We start from the raw sequence: 19,526 nt of genomic DNA, 5'->3' as shown, positions 1-19,526 counted from the left end.
AAATAACTGGATAAACAACTACATCTGATGACGTTTAAAGCCTTTCCAGTTGAAGACGACTTCAGCCAGTACAAAAATGGATGTAACTTGTACCGGATGTAAGTTGGTTTTACAGAGACTGAGCTAAAATGTGGGGAAGTAGCAGCTAAGAGTCATTGACAACACATACTCTGAGCGTGACATTTTGCTATAATCCATGAGATTGGGCGTAACATTACATTCATGATTTGACCAGAATGGCGATTTCTCAACATTAGATGATCTTAGTCTCAAACTGGCATGTGAGGCAGGCAACGTGCATTCCCACTTATTTATTTATTAATTTCCAGGATTTCATGCTCATTTGACAAGTTAGTGCATGGTAAATAACTAAAAATAGAAGTTGTTTACAGAAACTGACCGATTGCACACACACATGTTTTTTTTTAAATAAATATATATATTTATTGGTAGTTAATAGAACTCTTGCTCTTCATTCAGTGCTGAATTTTTTGGAATGTGTATCACTTATGGCTTCATCAGTCATTTCCACAGGAAGGAAATGAGAAGAAGTAGAAAAGGGGGCAGAAAATAAGAAAAGCGGCTGCATTAGGAATATGAAAAGGACCTTTGTGTTCGAATATGATTCCATTCAGACTCTTTTTTTATTTTCCTCAACTTCTCTCTGCTTCACCTGGCTCTGATTAGAACGACAGACTGGACTTCTGATCCAGAGCCTGGTAGTCTGGAACATGAAACCGCTGCTGTGCTTCTGTTCTCATCATGTTTGCACATGCATGTCCTGTGTCACACACACACCCACACACCCACACACCCACACACACTTCAAACATAATGTTGCTCTATTCATTGCATCCTGCAGAGCTGTGTATGCCCTCTGTGTATGCTTAAAAAAATACGTTTGTGGAAGTTTTCATGTTTATTAAGCATTAAACTGGGTGAGAGGAAAGAGTCCAGCATCATTCATGGATGGATGGATGGATGGATGGATGGATGGGATGGGAAGATGAATCCCCCGCAGCGGCAGGCGGGGCAACCCATGTGGCCTCATCTAATGAGAGGGGCGCCCCAGTTTGAAGGTTTTCTCCCGCTCTTTCGCTCTCACTGTGGCCGCGGCTGCCTGTCATTAGCCTCCCGCTATCAGAGAGCATTCTGGGAAGTCGGGCCACAAGGGCATCCATGTCTCGTTCTGTCTCACCACACTTTGGTTTTTTTCTTTTTTCAGTTTCTCCCTGTTGATTCCCCCTCCGTTTGTTTCGACATCTCCCTGTATTTTCTCTCCCATCTGCGGGTCAGATTTGTCACACCGAGTCTTAACCTAACAGTAATGAGCTCTTTGCTCAGAGCCAGAATCTCGCTGGTCTGAGCAGCTCGATCCATAATGGCTGCTTTTTATTCCTAATTAGGATCTTTTTATAGACTAAAAGACTAGCTTAGTTTTATCTGATTGGCCCCTTTACAGACTTTTTGTCCACATGTTGTGCAGGTTTTTTTAAAAGTGCGCTTGCTCGTATGAAAAGCGAGCAGAAGGAGCAATCTCTGCTGGCGTGGTTAGGCTTCATTTGTGAAAGGCAACTGTGTGTGTGGGGCACAAAGCGAGCACTGTGTAGGAAAAGGAGTGGTGTCAAGCTCACGCCAACCTGTAGAAAACTTACTGCAAGCAGTGCCAAAGTTGGCAGAGAGTCTGCTCAAACTGGGGAAAAAAATATTCAGTGCTGAAAAGTTTTTGAGGAGGGGTTTCAGATTTAAATACCTGCAGGACAGGAGGGATTTATTATTTTTTTTAATCAACAGCAGCTCCTCATCATCCTCTTCCTGTCTGTTTCTGACTTCCAGCTGTGGCCCCAGTTGTGCCGGAGCTCCACAGCGACATAGACACGAGTAACTTTGATGACATAGAGGTGGAGAAAGGAGATGCGGAGACCTTTACTCCACCTAAAGCCTTCGTGGGCAACCAGCTACCTTTTATTGGCTTCACCTATTTCAAAGAAGATCAGTAAGTCTTTTATTATTACAATGTCTTCTTTGTGTTTTTTTAATCATTTGTCTGTATTCATGTTTGCTTGTATATCTTTTAATAATGCTTGATTCATATGTAGAGATCTACAGGGCTAAAGACAAGACTGTGCCTAAAGATGAGGAGAAATACTGCAATTTCTGTTCACCAGGCAGACACTGTGTCACTGTTTGAGTCCCATACTGCCGCCTTCAATCTCTTTAACTGCGCTGTTTGTTTTTTGATTAGTCCTCGTTTCCTATCCCACCTTCAACTAGAAAAAAAAATCAACAGACAAGGTTTTGTTTTTTAATATTTAAAGGCTTAGTTTCTTTTGTTTGAGCAAATTATTCAATATTAATTTGTGAAAACTCAGACTGTGTCAAGACAATAAGCAGATAGGTGGCTTAAGCCCTGCATACCAATCCAAGGATGTGAATTTTGCTTGTATACCAACTAATTAAGTCACACTGCAACCCAAAATGTCTATTTATGTAGTTTTCCTCAGTTCCTTTTTAGTAGTAAATACAACAGCAACATCACATAGTTGTTCAAATCATATTATGGGTATGCTTGGTAAATAATCTTTTTATCTGTGCTTACAAAGTTCTTTTTTCCACACTCTTTGAAAGTTTTTTATGGTTTTGGTTGCATGTTTTGTAATGTCCCTTGTTGTGCTTTGCACCTCAGGGCCGTCGTATTTTATGTTTGGAAAAATCTCAACCCTCACACCAACTTTATTCAACCATATTATTAAAAATGTAACAGTGAATGCTCTCTGGGAACCTGTAAAAGACTCCAGTTCATGTCTATATAATGACCACAGGCGCCCAAAGCTTCTTTATGAGAGAGCAGTTTTTACAGCAACAGTTTTTATATAATCATTCATTTTCCAAGCATACCAGGAATGTGTTTTGTGAAACGCTTCATTGTTGTTGTTGTGTTCCCTGACATATTGTTGTTTTTGGTTTTGTATGTATATTTAGTTTTCGTTGTATGTTCTCTAAAATGTTGTGGGGATTTTTTTGGACAAATTGTTGCTATTTATTTAGTCATTGTGCTTGTTTTTCATATTTAGTTGTGTTTCAAGTGTAATTATCAGTTTTTCATTTGTTACGTCTAGTAGAACCAATCAGATGGGGGGAAAAGCTCATTAGTCTGTAGTACATTTATATGTAGTTTTATGAGCTGTCCATATTTCACAGTGGTGGCTGCTGGATTATAAACATGTATTTAGATTTTTCTCTTTGATCTAGTTATTGCAAAATACACCACTTTGCTACCTTAATAGCTCTGAAAAGCTGTGGTTTAGTCGAGGAACATCTGAGGGTTTCCTGGCACCAGGACACGATGAAAAGATCTTTTGGGCCTGATGCATTGTGGGCCGGGAACTCTCTGGATTGGGCAGATGCCATCAGATCCCTTGGAGTTGATATCCAGGGAGGCTGAATCAACACCTCAGACACTTCCTGAGTGCTTTTTGCAGGGTTGATAAATGTTGGGTTTTGATTGGTCTGACAAATGTCAAAGGAACATCAAAAAAAATATGAGAGTGCAGGTTTTCTAAGCTGGACGTTGTGCCGAAACAGGCTGAGCTTTGTTGCGCACTCCTAATTTTTCGGCTGATTGATGAACACTTGTTTGGACATTCACGACTCTCCCCCCTGCTGCTTCCTCTCCCAGGTTGCTGAAAGGAATTAGCAGCAGCTCTGTGAAGGACTCAGACGACTATAAGGAAATCTCTAAAGACAAGGAGAACTGTGTGGACGGTAATAAAGAGGTTTGTGTCTTTGTGTGCAAATGATTTTTGCTAGAAAAGAGAGACATAAGACAGAACATAAAGCACGTTGAGGTTTTGTTAATTAGAGTATTTTTTTTGTTGTCTGGTCTTTTGTCCGTCCATCGGAGCAGCTGCAGAAGAAGCTGAATGAGCTGGAGGAGCAGCTAGATCATGAGATGCAGGCCAAAGATGAGCTGGAGCAAAAGTGCAAGTATGAACACACACACACACACACTAAGCTGAGCCTCATCATGATCAATTACAGTATTTTTGCACAAATTTGAAAAACTGAATCAGTTTGTTTGACTTAATGTCAAAAAGTAGTCTTTTTTATAAAACAGGAAACATCCAAAGCTGAATCTCTGACACTGTGATAATAACAGGCATTTAAAGAAAAATAAATAAATGAATTAATGAATAAAAAACTGAGTTTTTGCACTGATGATTTTATTTGGAAAGTAAAATAAAATGTTTAAATGTCTTTTTAACACGGTCAGTATATTTATAAATTTCAATTCTTGATCTTGTAAAGTGATAAATTGATTTTTTCTCCTCAGAAATGCTACGAACCGTTTAGATAAGCTGAACAAAGAACTGGAAAAAGAGGTAAGAACAGATCGAAGGCTCGGAGGATGTGTTGCAAACATGTCAGCGTTCATCTCTGCTCAGTTTGTTTGTGAATCCTTCCCTGCATCAGATGAACAGCAGGCAGAAAGTCGAAGCCTCGCTCAGGCAGCTGGAGCGAGAGCGAGCGCTGCTGCAGCACCAGAGTGCAGAGAGCCTGCGCAAAACCGAGATCGAAGTGGACAGAAAACGCATCTTGGAGAACGAATGTGAGCGCACAACAACCTCTGATTGTCACAGGATTTTACTGAACACAGAAAACTCTAACATTTTAAACACATTTTAGACGGCCTTTAAGAATAAAAGGGGGTTTTATTTTTAAATTTACATTATTTACTGATGAGGGCATGCAGTATACATGAATGATCCCAGTAGATTTTATGGCAAAAGGGTGATTACATTCATGGATCACGAAAATGGCATTTAGATAATTACTGGCATGTTTAAACGTGTTTTGTTGGGGTCTAAAAGCAGGAAGCCCAGCGTGATGCGTGTTTGTGCTGATGTGCAGTCTGATCATAAAACTGTTTAAACTATGGGGATGGGTCTCGTTAAACTGACTAGTAGGAGAAAGACACACACAGTATTGTACATAAACATTGTCTGAGCTTGAGTGACAGTCTTTTGAAAATAAAACTTAAAGGTTAATCCTATAAAAACCTAATAAAATTACAAACAAAACCGGGTTCTCAGGTTGTGTCGATAATGATAGTCGGAGCACTTATGAAAAGCAAAATATCATCATGATTTGCATTTTGAAAACTTATAAAACACAAAGGAAACTAGTATAACATTTATTTTTTATCACATCTAAATTCATGAGTCTTATTATATCGAAGAGGCTTTAAAACTTTTTGATTTTCTCTCTTTCTTTCTTTCTTTTCGCGAGTGTGCAGACTGAGAGCGTTTGTTATCCGAACCAAGAGATAAGGCAGACATTCTCAATAGCAACAATCTTCTGGGTTGTCTTAACGACCAGGATCCCATGGTGTTTTTGTAGGCGAAGGTTCAAGTTCCTTTTGTTCACTGAGAAGAGAATATTAATCCAGACATAACTGCTGCATTCTGCCCCAGTTTACGGGGGTTTGTTGAACATGCTGTGTCAAACGCAACATTAACTCCCCTTATGACTCTGTGTTTGCTCATCAGTGAACAACCTGAGGGACCAGTTAGAGGATCTGAAAAAGAAAAACCAGCACTCTAATGAGAAGAACATGCAGCTTCAGAAACAGGTGAGGAGAGAGCTGGTGAATGTCACAAAGTGGCTTTGTGTTCGGTGTCAGTCAAGAGTGTGAGCTCCTGACATCAAACCTGCTGTTACCATGGATAGTTTGATTTGCAGAACCTCTGAAGTCAGGGATGACTCATTTCTTTTTAGTATTTTAAGCCAGATTAAAGAAACATTTTCTTTCTTTTCATGCTGAAAATGTTCAGAGTGAAAGAAGGACCGAGGCACCATGCATGTTCAAGCAATTAATTAGTTTTTCCCAGAGTCACAGACCAACTAGCTTTTAAGGTCTCGCAGTCAACATTAGGAAGGGGAAGGTGATGGAAATTTCAAGATAATGTGAGAGCTCAGAACCCTGAAAAGGCGTCCTAATGATCGGCAGCCATGTGCTCCTGTGTGCTGCTACAAAAAGATAAACAAGTTGATGCTTATTCTGGTTGTTAAGAAGGTAAGCGATGACCGCTAACTGGAGCGATGGAGGACAAGTTGAGGTGTAAAAACAAACAGCAAGTTATCTCTCCTAGAAATCTGCTTGTGTGGTTTCCAGAAAGGCAAATCAAAACACCACCTAAGCAAAGGTATGAGGAAAAAGATGGAAGCTATTAGTCTTCAGATATGAGCAAACATTTCACTTTCAGAGGGAAGAAGAAGTTCAGTTAAATACGAATAATTAGGGAAATAAATGGCATTTCTGAGAGTAGAGTTATGATCTGGTGAACTACCAGAAGAGTCTGAGGCCTGAGGCTTTGCCTTCGTCAGCCTTAAATCATAAAAAAAATAATCTATGTATAGACCTCCAAATAGCAGCAAAGGCAAAACAGACCTGGAATTTCAAAACTTGATGCTTTTCAAGGAATAATATACGAAAATCCCCACGAAACAAGATGGAAGAGACACTTCTGTCCATCCATCGTTTGTTTTCTGACGCTTATCTGTGGTCGGGTCTCAGAGGCAACAAGCCCAGGAGGCATCTGCAGACATGCCTCTCTCCAGCTCCTCCTGGGGGATCCTAATGTGTCCCAGACCAGAGGATACATAATGCCTCCAGTAAATTCTGGGTCTGCCAGGCGTCCAAGAGCCATCCTAATCTGATGCCCGAACTACCCCGGCTGACTCTTTTTGATGCGGAGGAGCTTCGGCTCTAATCCAAGCTCCTCCCGGATGACTGAGCTCCTCACCCAGAATCCCATTTCAACCGCTTGTATCCGGGATCTCATTCTTTCGGTCATGATCCATACCTCTTGACCACAGGTGAGAGATGGAACATAGAGGGACCGGTTAATCACAAGCTTTTCCTTTTAGCTCAGCTCCATTTTCACCACAGCTAACTGGAGGTATGCCCTCATTACTGATCCATCTACGTCGATCCATCTCCTGCTCCATCCTGCCACCACTTGTGAGCAAAAGACGCAGGTGCTTGAACTCCTCAGTCGGAAAAAGGTGGAAAGCTCCATCCGGGTCAAGTTCCAGGGGGAGTTCAAGGCAGAGACTCACCCTCACTCAGAGGGAGCAAAAAAAAGGTTTAAAAGCAGTGACATTTTTTGTATCCTCCTTTCTGGAATGATATTTTATATTCAAAGTAAAATAATCTTGCTTAAGTTATTGAAGACATGTTTTTTCTTTAAACTTGTACTTTATGAAAATAGTCATCTTGTGCTTGTTTTGTGATTTACAGCTACAAAGCCAAAATGTCTTCATTACGTTCTCAAATCGGCATTAAACAAGTGTTGCCCTCAGGGGAAAAAAGGTTTGACCATGTGTTGTCTTATTGTTTGTAGCTCGAGGAGGCCAACTCCATGCTTCAGAACGAGGAGGAAGTGGCGGCGCGGCTGAAGAAATGTCAGGCCGAGGCGCAGAAACAGGCCCAGAGCCTCGAGGTCAGCCTCAGGGAGGCGCAGGAAAAATACAGCCAGCTGGAAAACAGCAAGATGGATCAGGAGAAGCAGCTGAGGGGGCTGCAGGCCGAGCTGGAGGAGGCGAGAATGGACCGAAACTTTGGGACAGAAATGATTACAGACCTGCAGGGTGAGACATGGCATCTCAGTTAGGCTTTGACACTAGTAAGCATTGAAATGAACCAAACAGTCTCAAAAAGAAATGTGGAAAATTGTTATATCTTAGTCAACTTGAAAGGCAATTTAAAAAAAGGCTGAGATGGCCAATAAGACTGATCTTTGTGAATTCCTTAAAAACCACTGCAGTAAACATCTAAATTACAGGGAAAAAAGACGTTACACAACTTGGAGTTTGAGGCAGAACAGGGTGTTAGAAGAACTGAATCAAGTTTTGGACTCGGCCTTGGGAAATATGTGATCATACGTGGAAACAGGCTGAGAGTGAAGCAAGAGGCAGTAAAATCCAAGCAAGGGCCAGCACTTCTTGCGAGACTCCGTTTTAAAGCTTAAATGTGCTCTGTCCACGCGGAGAGGCCATCCACTGAGGTCTGAGGGGGTGAAACGTATTGAAACAAAGTGTTACCTGTTTGCTCTGATGCCCCATCGTGTTTTCTTCCTCTGGTCAAAGTCTCCTTGTGAGTGGATGCAGGGAAAAAGAAAAACAAACATGAAGTGTGGTGTGTTTTTGCATATTGGAGGCCAAACGTGAGCTGGGGCATTATGTAATGTCTAAAAATAAGGAGTTTAGCAGAAAACATTTAATTTACAGCTTGTTTGTCTCGAGGCAGTTGCATCACATTCAGCCTGATATTACAAATCATTCAACGATTTGTCGGTAATTATTTATTTCCATTATTTAATTTCCTCCACATTAGGACAAATTTCTGGCCTGCAAGAAGAGCTGAAGGAGGGGAAATCTGCTCTTTCCAAGGTCCAAACCGAAAAGAAGGAGCTCCAGGGAAAACTAAACGATCTTGAAAAGGTTTTTCTAATCTTTAAAACATAAATATGAGTGCAGAATTTGAAATAGTCCTAATTTCATGATAGAAGAGGCGTGATATAAAAGGAGTAATGGTAGGGTTCTTTTGGGTTTTTTTTTTTGACTGCAGGAAAAAAGCAACCAAGAGATTGACCTGACATTCAAGCTGAAGTCCCTCCAGCAGAGTCTGGAGCAAGAGGAGGCAGAGCACAAGGCCACTAAAGCAAAGCTTGCAGACAAAAACACAATCTATCAGTCCATCGAGGAGGCAAAATCTGCAGCCTTGAAAGGTGAGCAACAAGAACAAAAAATAAACATTTAAAAACAGTAGCTTAAAACCAGATTTTACTCTGATCAGCTCAAAGAACTGCTAATCAATGTTGTAGTTGTGTGGATGCTGAATCAGAATTCCCACTATAGTTATCCTGTTTCTTTTAGCTAACATTTTGCTACTTTTACCTTTTAGCTATTATTTGGCTAGCTATACCTTTTGGCTAGTGTTTTGAGCATTTTGCTAAGTTTACCTAGCATTTTGCAAGGCTTAGCTTTTTGCTAGAATGTTACTACTTTTAACTTGTATCTAAAATGTTCTCCTTTTAGCTGTTGTTTTGCTCCTTTTAGCTTTAACTCAGTTTCAGGTTCTTCAGCAGCTTCTTCAGAGTCGATCAGCATTTACAGTGCATTTTTGCAATTAAAAAAAAAGACCATTTGTGTTGTTTAATATTGTGACGGAAGCTTTTGGGCACTTCACTGTTTCCTAAATTTTCTGCTCCATGCAGAATGTTTTTGGTTGTTCTGGTGTTTATTTGTTTCCTTGTTGTTTTCCTTTGGGTCAGAGGTGGAGAGCACCCTGCAGGAGGAGCACAACTTGAAGCTGCAGGTGGAGGCAAAGCTGCTGCAGCTGGAGAAGGAGCACTCCATGCTGGACTGTGACTACAAGCAGGCACAACACCGCCTGAACGAGCTGCAGGCGCAGAAGGAGAAACTTTCTCAAGAGGTGCCCGAAGGCCAAATAATAATAATAATAATGTTATTTCCTGTGTGGGTGTGTTTGTTTGCCATGTTAGCACAATATCTCATGAACTGCTGGTCCGATTAAACTCTCAGAAAGTAATTACTGGATGTACGTCTACAACGGATTGCCTAGTTGACTTTAGGCAAAACAAAAATGGCTATAACTTAATCAAATTTACTGATATTGAACCTCCTCAGCATAACCTGCCTCTGGCGTGAGATGTGCATTCCTTTAATGCTAGGTGTTTAATTAGTAAAGAAAATATAAACTGTCAAAATCTTTATATAAATCACAAAGCACGTGAATGTGTTTAATGGTTTTGACACAGAATATATGTGCATAAAATGACGCCCATATGATTCTGTGATAGGAATTAGATTTTTTAGAAAGAATTTTATTGGCTGCAAAAGTTTTAGGAAATAAGAACTTGTTCTTCTACAGTTTAGGTTGTTCTCTGTAATGCTAACTATCTCACAGACCGTTACGGGTGCATGTGTGTGTGCAGGTGAAGAACCTCTCGCTCCGTCTGGATGACGAGATCCACAAGCGCAGTTTGAGCCAGAGCGAACTGAAGATGCAGAAACAGCAGGTGTCTGTGCTCAGCACCTCGGAGAAGCAGCTCAAGCAGGAACTCAACCAGCTGCTGGACATGAAGCAGAGCCTGGAGAAACATAACCAGGAGCTGCGCAGGTCAGACAAAAACAAAACAAAAACATGTACAAATTAAGCACTGTGTTCATCCCAAAACTGAGCAGCAACGCTTCTTAACTGTCAATATATATATATATATATATATATATATATATATATATATATATATATATATATATATATATTGGCTGCTTTGGCTTTGGTGCTCAGTTGGCCTTCAGCGATGACTGACAGATTTCTGGTTCTGTTTCAGGGAAAAGCAGGAGGCTGATGGCCAGCTGAAGGAACTGAAGGACCAGCTGGAGGCAGAGCAGTATTTCACAGTAACTCTTTTTTTTTTTTTCTATGTGTTTCTGTCAAACAGCAGTGACGGCCAAATATTTAAAAGTCTACCACAGCTGACATTAACGATCGGCCCAGCAAAATATCTCACAGATCTGCATCATCTCCTCAAAAGTCACTTTTAAATCAACTTGTGCATATTCAGTTACTAATGAGTGATTATAAATGTTATTTTTATTTTCTTTAAGACCCTTTATAAGACACAGATTCATGAGCTGAAGGAGGATTGTGATGAGAAGAATAAGCTGGTCAAAGAGCTGCAGCGGCAAGTGGCAGAATACAACGAGGAAAGGTAACTGCCCGTATATTTATCACCCACCGCCTAAAAGCAAAGACGGGCGATTGTTTTTGCCTGTGTCAGTGTGTGGGTGTGGGTCTGTTACCGAAATATCTCATGAACCATGGGGGGGGAATTTTAATCAAACTTTCAGAAAGTAATCACTGGATGTGCATCTACAGCTAATTAACTTTTGGAGCCGGCCCAATTAAGGCTGGCCACCACAGACAACTGACCTGAGAAAACACAATAATGTCTATAATTCAGTTCATTTTACAGATATTGACGTAAAATTTGATGTGGTAGTAGCTGACAGTCATTAACAACACATACTTGGAATGTCTTGCTATATCGCATAAAATTAAACGTGTTTTTTTGTTTTTTCCAAGGTTCTACAACTCTGTCATTTCTCAACATAAGATGATCTTAGTCTAAAGCACTGCGGTCGATATGCATTCCTTCAAGGATGCTAGTCCATTAAGTAAAAAACATTTAATCCATCAAGAGACATAAGAAAATACATAGTAATTAGCATGCCCAAGAATAACTATAGCTCCAGTTTAGTTGCAGTTACTTAAAGTATAAAACGACAGCAGTTTCAATTTTCTGGGCTTTTGAAAATGTAACAGACTTCCAAATTGCTGTTATGTCTTCTTGTTGCAGGACTTGGAACACAATTTACTAAAGTGAATCCAAATTAGCAGATGTCCCTGATGCACAAATGTTTATTGTTGGAAAAAGTTGGCTCAGTTCCACCCTCACTTGGAAAGTCTCTCAATGACAAAAATGTCACTGACTTATTAATGCCTCACTGCAGGCTGAGGGTTTCTAGCTGGCATATTGATGACCATAATTCAGTGCCGTTCAAAGACTTGTGCAGCTCCAGCAGTTTTATAAGAAAATAACAATCCGTTCTTTCTCTCCCCGCGCAGGGAATCTCTGGTAGCCAAGCTGGAAAGCAGTTTGACCAAAGCGGATTCGTTGCGGCTGTCCCTATCGGTCAACGAGAAGCAGTACTCCCTTCTGGAGAAGGAGAAGGCCATGATGGAGCTGGAGACCAAAGACATGGTGGCGAGACACAAACAGGACCTCAGTGAGAAGGACGCCACCATCAGCTCGGTGAGATCACGTCACATGGATTCAGTTCAAGACGTTTAGTTGTTATGTTTTAGTTTAGTTTTTATGCTAATTTCTATTTAAAAAAGGAATTAGCATTAAACACTGTAGTAGTCATAGTTCATTTTTACCTGGTTAAACATGAAAAAATTCTGTTTACATTGGTAAACTGGCAGTAATGTCTCCTAATTTGGCAGATACCAGTGCTAATTATAAAAGTGATTGTGACTCATTCTGTAATTTTATTTAGTTCCTCTGAATGGTTAGCTAACAAACACAAATACAAAGACCAACTGCATCATATGCAGAACATATAGACATTAAAGTTGATGCCAAGTACCTAGACCCAGTTTAAGTTGCCAGGAATCACCCTAGGGCCCCATCCGCCTGGCTTGCATTGCACCTGATCTGACGCCTCTCAACGCAGGTTCTTTTTATTTTGGGGGGGGGGGTTGGCCCAGTTGAGCCCCAGCAGCAAAGGCTGAACCACCAGATACTCACCAGCAAACTCCTTCCAGCTACAGGAGGGCGTCCTGGTTTCCCTAATCTGGGGAAGGTATCCTGTCGGTTCCCTTTCCTCAACAAGATCTTCAAATCCCTCTCAGTCTGACTCCATTCCTGAGGCCAGTTTGTCATGGGAGACAAACAGACTACATAGCCTTCTGAGTCACAGGGGTACTCAAACATTTCTACCGGATAATGTGGTGATTCTGCAGAGATGTGTAATCTGGGGGAAGCTCTGAGTAGAGCTGCTGCTGCTCCACGTCAAAAGAAAACAGCTGAGGTGGTACACACGTCTGATTAGGATGGTTCCTGGGAACCTGTTTGTGGAGGTTTTTGGGGAAGGAGACCCTGGGACAGATCCAGAACTTGGAATGTATTTTGTATGGCCTCGGGGACGCCTTGGGACCCCTTAGGTGTAGCTGAAGAGTGTCGCTGAGGACAAGGAAGTCTGGGTTTTCCTCCAGGACCAGCTGCCTCCATGGATTACCAATGGGAAATGCATGCATGGATGGATGCCAGCTATACATATAAAATAAAATAAAAAAGTTTCCAGCGCTGTTCTCCTTTCAAATTTGAGTGCAAATGGAGCTCCCATCAAAGGATCAACCCTTCCTAGCAAAGATGATTCATGACTTGAAGCAAACTCTGACAGAGAATCACTTATCTTAATATATTATGACAAAACAAAATCATAAAGTATGGCAAAAGTGTCAGTGCATAAGAGCCAAGAAACTTTAGCTGGATGTCTGTGACCTTTGACCCTACACGACCAAAGTACATGAACCAAAGTACATGAACCATCACTAATCATAACCATCATGCCAACTTGATCAGGGGTCAATAACTCAGTGAAATCTGCGAAAATAACAATTTAAACACTCAAGGATTTTTTATTGTCAACTTGTTAGTTTAAAGCCTCTGAGTAGTTTATATCTGATATATCAAATTCTGTATTTCTTTATAATTAACTACAGACAATTATCAGTCAGTTGAAAAGCCAAGAGCTGACACCAAGAAAAAGAAAATTTTGCAAATAACTTGGACTAATGTTCATTAAGACTTTACTCTGTAGAACTCCTTACTGTGAAAAATTCCACTGAGTGCCTTTAATTAATTACCCTCAGCAGATGGCTACGTTAAAAAAAAATAAAAATAAAAAACTAAATTAGAATGTCAGATTCAGCTTCAGTGACGAGCAGTACAGGAAGTCTTTAAGAATGAAGATAATTCTTTAATTCTACTCGTCTCTTCCTCCTGTAAAACAGCATCACTTCTGTTCTGTAAACACTCAAACAAATGGTCTTTTTTTTTTTATTGTTTAATTTTTTTTTTTTTTTGCTAGTTAATACATCCATGACTGACACGTGTCCCCCTGTCTCTCCTCACAGCTGGAAGAGTCCAACCGCACTCTCACAGTGGACGTAGCCAACCTGGCCAGCGAGAAGGAAGAGCTGAACAACAAGCTGAAAGGACTGCAGCAAGGTGAGTGTCATTCAGGATTAATGAGCTCCGGAGAGAACCAATTTCCTCAGAGGCGACAATTCATTTGATCCCTGGAAAATGTGTTCGAAAGCTGTCCTGGATGTCCACATGAAGCATGAAGAGAGAGCTCATCAAACGTAGCCACAGATTGTTTTTTTTGAATATGCCTTCAAGTTGACTTCATAAATTTTGAATTACTTCTAGAAAACCTGAAAAATGTTTTGTGCTATTATTTTAATGTTGATGTCTGACGTTTTTGCAGAACTCCTGAAGGCCGAGGAGGACGAGAAGCAGCTCGATATTGTGAAAGTTTCATTTGAAAAGCAGCTGCAATATGAAAGAACACTAAAGACTCAGGTGTGCACACATAAACAGATCTGAACATCCTGGAATACATTTCCTTACTTTCACAGACAACACTTAAGCTTCAACATTTATGGTGAAGAATAATGTTCTGCTGCGGGCTTTTTATTGAACTCTGGACATCTAAAAGCATGTATAAAATGTTTATTCTCGCTGCAGCATTGATTTCTGCAGGCTTCTCTTCTCTATTTACCGAGTTTATATTTACCATAAAAGAAGCGTTGTTTTTTTTTCTTTTTTTGTGCTGTTTCTCTCTCAGGCTGTGAACAAGCTTGCCGAGGTGATGAACAAGAGAGAGTCTGTGCGGGTCGGCCATCGAGGCACCGACACCGAGGTGCACAAGAAGGAGAAGGAGAACAGGAAGCTGCAGCTGGAGCTGAAAACAGAGAGGCAGAAATTTAACAGCACCATCATCAAACTCCAGAAGGACATGAATGAACTGCAGGCGGTCAGTGCACCCACAACGCCAAAAATACACACAGAGAATAGACTTGTTACCGGAAAACGTCTGATAGGTTGACACTCTCGGAGAAAGCAGGACTTTTTCCTGCATAAATTCTTGCTGCATAGCTGAGATTCTGACAAATAAATGTTACGAAGTTTGTTGGCAGTAATACAAGTTGGAGTCAAAAATTGAGATCAAACTTTGTTTAGGTAAGAGGCATCGTGTTTGGCAGTGAAAGGGGAAAAATGCACATTATTATGTTAATAAAATGCAGGGATGAGCAACTTTTTTTTTTTTTTTTTTTTTTTTTTTACAAAAGACCACAGGGACTTTTTTTTTTTTTTTCTAAAAACCTGTGAAAGAAACCTATATTTGTGGGGTGTATGAGCCACTGTTCTGAAGTCATGTTGCACACCTGAGGTATGAGACACGTGAAGGACAGCTGCAGGTGTTTGTCAGTGAGGAAGGCTGTGGATATGAATTTGCAGCCTTTTCCCCTTTGAAGAAGTCTCCTCTTTTATTTTAGGGTACATTAATGCAGCAAAGTCCTCAAAACACAGAGAACAGCTTTGTGTCTTCTTGCTGTTTTGCGAGATATCACAAAACTAGTCCTGACAGCTTCATTCCTTGATGTGTAAATCTTGGTAAAAAGGCCTTGTTGCTTTTTACAGTTTGGGCAGACAAGCCTCTGATGTGTGGCTGCCTCGTATTTCTGTGTTTAGTCTGGTGCTGAGTTAATTTACAATCCATACAATCCTTTTTTGTTCCACACACACTAAGCTCACTGCTTTGCCACTGACATTCTTATATAAATACTCAGAAATTCATGTTAAAAACTTGACTTTCTGTATAATTCTTTGCATTTTTATTGCATTTTAACTTCCCAGTGAAGACCCTCTTGACGCTGCAAGTATATTCGCCTTCAAACTAAAGGCACTGCCAAAGCTATTTTCAAAATAAAAGCAGGAATTTTGGATTTGGATTGGGCTGGATGTGGCTCACAGGTTGCAAGATGCCCATGCATAATATAATGTACAGATGGTAAAGTTTGTATCTTCAGTTTAAAATAAACCAAGGTAAAAGTACTGAGCGTCTCTGAAATGTGTTTTTCAGTTGGTAGCAGAGGAGGGCCAGCTACGGCAGGAGCTTCAGATGGCCGTGGACAGTAAAGACAGCGACATCGAGCGGCTCCGGTGTCAGCTCACCTCCCTCAGCGTTCACTCTCTGGACTCCATCAGCAGCGGCAACGATACGGAGCTGGCTGACGGATTCCCAGGTCAGCTGCTGCTCTTTAGGCTCCTCCATGTGTTCGGAAATGCTTAAAGACACTTCTGCATGCATTTCTTATATTCCTTCCCCACTCTTTACTCTTTGCTTCCTGTTTTCCCTCCCTTCGTTTCACCTCTCCTCGTGGGTCCCGTGTAGTGCGCATTACTCACTCTCGCACCTCAGAATCAATGTCCTTCACCTACCAGCGCACGCACAAATCCGTGTGCGTCGACACGCGGCCCGACCTCCGCTCGGCCCGCGCGCTCTTTGACTCTGACTCTGAGGACGAAGAAGAACCTGACGAGTCTGAGGAGCGGGGCCCGGGGCCCCTGGCTCTCACCTGCAAACAGTCCCCCGAGCCTGAACCTGGAGGTGACCCTGCACGGCGCTTGAAACTTGAGATTGACATGGAATTTAAAACATGTTGTTGTTGTTTTTTAGCATTTACCCATTAAGATTTGTTTGGAAAGAAAATAACCCAAACAGCGCTTCTGCTCTGCAGTCATGCAGCTAATCTCTTTACTCTGTTGACTTTGTCTCTGCTGCACTTTAATCCTTTTCGCTGCTAACATGACATGCTAATATTCACTGATAAGCTCTGCTGAAACTTCATCTCTATTGCGGGGAGACTGAAGTTTGAATCCTGAAATGTAGTTTCTCCTATACTAAAATGCCTTCCAAGTTTTGTGCCGAAGATTCCTTTTAATTGCTGCCAGTGCCTCTGTTGCAGATTTTTGCTTTGTGTTAAAGTCTGGAAGCGGGATTTCCTGTCTTTCCTCCTTTTGTTTTAGCGAAGAAGCGTTTACCCTCTGAGTGACGAGTGCACGCTTACAGAAAATGCCACAAATGCTTGAAAATGTCACGGTGTTCTATGAAGTGACTCAGATGATTTAAATGCTGTCCTCCCTTTTTATGTTAACATCTTGTTTTTTGTTCTTTTTTTTCCCGTCTGTTCTAGACTCCAGACTGGAAGGTTGGATTTCACTTCCTACCAAGAACACCAAGCGGTTCGGCTGGGACAGAAAAGTAATTACCGCCACCATTTCTTGTATCTGGAGATGTTTTTGAAGTAATCAGCCGGGTTACATCCACCTTTAACTGTTTTGACCCATTTCCATTTCCTTCACAGTACGTGGTTGTAAGCAGCAAGAAAATACTGTTTTACGACAACAAGCAGGACCGAGAGCAGGCCACCCCTTTCATGACCCTGGACATCGAGTGAGTTACTAAAAGCAGCGTGTGCTAAATAACAACCACGACAGAAGTAAAAGGAGAGAAATATGAGAATATGAGAAAATATGTTCTCCAGAATTAGAACTCGACACAAACAAAGAACAAAAACTCGTCAACGTTGCGGTTAAGCTCATACAAAAGCAGTTTGAATTCCTGTTCTGTGATCCACGATTTTGACCTCATTCAGACCTGGAGCTAAAGTCCATCCTGAGCTATCGAAGTTCACTCAGATAGCGCTAAATATAGGCACGAACGGCCTCGATGTGCAACGAAAACATCTTCACCTGAACCACCTTCGGGGGCGATCTGGGCTCCTTTATTCTCAGACGTTTGGTAATATGAACACAATCCGTCCTGAGCCTCAATGAACTGAACTGACATGACCCCACAAGTCATAGTTATTACCTGGATGTATTAAAATAATCAAAAAAAGGTCTGCTGCATCTGTCAGCTGATCTAAGACAAACAGCCGTTCTATGGAATATTTTGGCGATACGGCTTTTTGTTTTGTCTTGTTTTGTTTTTTGGTTGAATGTCCAATTAACTTCCTTTTTAATGAAAAGGTCAGTTTTAATTATCAATATGTCAGTTTAATAATATCACCTTTAATGCAAAGTTTATTGATTCTGACTTTGATGAATTTTTTATTTAAATTATCTACTAGAAACGATGACTTTCTTTTCAGTTTTTGCATTTTGAAGCATTAATTTATGGCAAACCTTTACTTCATTTTTCTTTAGAACAAAACAAACTAAGAGTTTTTTATTTTATGTTTATATTTAATCATGTTGCTAACCTTTTGGAAAGGGGTGATAAAATGATGTTCTAAGTAATTTAAAATATGCATTTTGTACAACTTTTTGTCTTTTAGTGGATTTTAAACAGAATATTGTAATTTATTAGAATACATTTGTTATCAGTGATGATTTAACTGTCCGTCTTTTGTTCCTTTTTTCAGTAAGCTGTTTCATGTTCGACCCGTCACTCAGACTGATGTGTACCGAGCAGACGCTGAAGAAATTTCAAGAATATTTCAGGTTTTGATCTGCTCTGTTATATTTATACATTCAGTAGCGATCACGCATCCTACATTTTCACCTTTTTCTGTCTTCAACCAGATCTTGTATGCCAACGAAGGCGAGAGTAAACGCAATCAGGAAGCCGCCATCGAACCGGCGCCTTATGAGCGTCCGAATTTCATCAACTACAAGGGCCATGAGTTCATCCCCACCCTGTACCACTTCCCCTCCACCTGTGACGCCTGCACCCGGCCGCTGTGGAACGTCTTCAAGCCTCCGCCGGCATTCGAGTGCCGCCGCTGCCACGCCAAGTGCCACAAAGAGCACGTCGACAAAAAGGAAGAAAAAATCGAGCCCTGCTGGGGTAAGTCTTCTCATAAATGTCCTCAGTTGTTTTAAAACTGACATTTATTTTGTTCAGTCAAAATCACAGGTTTATTCTAATCAAACTCTCCTCCATCTTCCTCAGTGAACTACGACGTGTCCAGCGCCAAACACCTGCTGCTGCTGACCAACTCTGTGGAGGAGCAGCAGCGCTGGATCGGTCACCTCATCAAACGCATCCCGAGGAAACACCCTGCGCGGAGTCCTCCCTCTGCAGCGCTCACCTGCCCTCAGGAGTCGCGCTCGGTCTCGAAGATCTCCCCGCAGCCGTCACCCAGGAACTCTCCTCGCCTGTCGGCCCATCGCGGCGCCATCAAGGTCCAGTCCACCAGACATCAGACATCAGAAAAGTCCAGGTGAGGAAACCAGGAAAATATTTAGATCTTGTCTGAAAATTGTAAGCTTATTTATCTTAGAATCATCTGTTTTTATTAAAACTAGATAAATCATGCCCTCAATCCTGCGGTGTAAAAAAAGTAGCATGACTCAATAAAACCTTTTTCTTGTTGATAAAAATAAGCCTAAACTTGCACTTCGGACATAATGTCTGGCTTTAAGCAGCCTTCCTGAATCATTAAATCTCCAACATGGCGTCTCACCTTTCAGACACCTAACAGAGGAGCAACTAACTGTGTCTGTCTTATATTGAGTGTCTGTCGAGACGCTCTGTAGCCTCAGCCCCACCCTAACTGCCTTTCATCCTCCAGCTCTGGCCCCATGCTCCGTATCATCCTCCACTGACCCCTGACCTCCTCACCTCTGACCCCACATTTCTAAACTCTTTCACGCTTGGAGACTGTAAGTAGCAGAGCTCGGTGAGGCGCTCCTCCTGCTGCATCGCTGTGCCGACTAACCCTCTGCTCATGACGGGCGGCTTGTTGTGGCCCGTCTCTGCTCTATGCTGCCTCCTGGTGACCGTGGCAT

General features: G+C 41.4%; 1 protein-coding gene across 5 annotated transcripts in view; it reads left to right on the top strand.

The window, feature by feature from the left end:
• The window catches only part of LOC108233468 (rho-associated protein kinase 2-like), a 37,034-nt gene that overhangs the window by 15,923 nt on the left and 1,585 nt on the right, over positions 1–19,526 (top strand). For 3 of the 5 annotated variants that reach the window (XM_017411971.3, XM_037981532.1, XM_037981534.1), the window contains 24 exons: positions 1,837–1,996; positions 3,680–3,776; positions 3,908–3,987; positions 4,334–4,382; positions 4,474–4,609; positions 5,550–5,632; positions 7,407–7,653; positions 8,399–8,505; positions 8,633–8,792; positions 9,339–9,499; positions 10,023–10,207; positions 10,422–10,491; positions 10,699–10,802; positions 11,720–11,906; positions 13,796–13,889; positions 14,152–14,246; positions 14,512–14,700; positions 15,811–15,973; positions 16,123–16,338; positions 16,925–16,992; positions 17,096–17,184; positions 18,158–18,236; positions 18,318–18,582; positions 18,688–18,958. In XM_017411971.3, the coding sequence (XP_017267460.1) occupies positions 1,837–1,996; positions 3,680–3,776; positions 3,908–3,987; positions 4,334–4,382; positions 4,474–4,609; positions 5,550–5,632; positions 7,407–7,653; positions 8,399–8,505; positions 8,633–8,792; positions 9,339–9,499; positions 10,023–10,207; positions 10,422–10,491; positions 10,699–10,802; positions 11,720–11,906; positions 13,796–13,889; positions 14,152–14,246; positions 14,512–14,700; positions 15,811–15,973; positions 16,123–16,338; positions 16,925–16,992; positions 17,096–17,184; positions 18,158–18,236; positions 18,318–18,582; positions 18,688–18,958 (3,355 nt within the window). Of the gene's footprint in view, positions 1–1,836; positions 1,997–3,679; positions 3,777–3,907; positions 3,988–4,333; positions 4,383–4,473; positions 4,610–5,549; positions 5,633–7,406; positions 7,654–8,398; positions 8,506–8,632; positions 8,793–9,338; positions 9,500–10,022; positions 10,208–10,421; positions 10,492–10,698; positions 10,803–11,719; positions 11,907–13,795; positions 13,890–14,151; positions 14,247–14,511; positions 14,701–15,810; positions 15,974–16,122; positions 16,339–16,924; positions 16,993–17,095; positions 17,185–18,157; positions 18,237–18,317; positions 18,583–18,687; positions 18,959–19,309; positions 19,401–19,526 lie in introns of all 5 variants that reach the window. The other 2 variants (XR_005234508.1, XM_037981533.1) reach the window with 2 other exon arrangements.

This window comes from Kryptolebias marmoratus, linkage group LG19 (assembly GCF_001649575.2).
Source record: "Kryptolebias marmoratus isolate JLee-2015 linkage group LG19, ASM164957v2, whole genome shotgun sequence".
Classification (NCBI taxonomy): Eukaryota; Metazoa; Chordata; class Actinopteri; order Cyprinodontiformes; family Rivulidae; genus Kryptolebias; species Kryptolebias marmoratus.
Note: the sequence above shows the minus strand (reverse complement) of the source record. Positions and strands in the feature narration are given on the sequence as shown.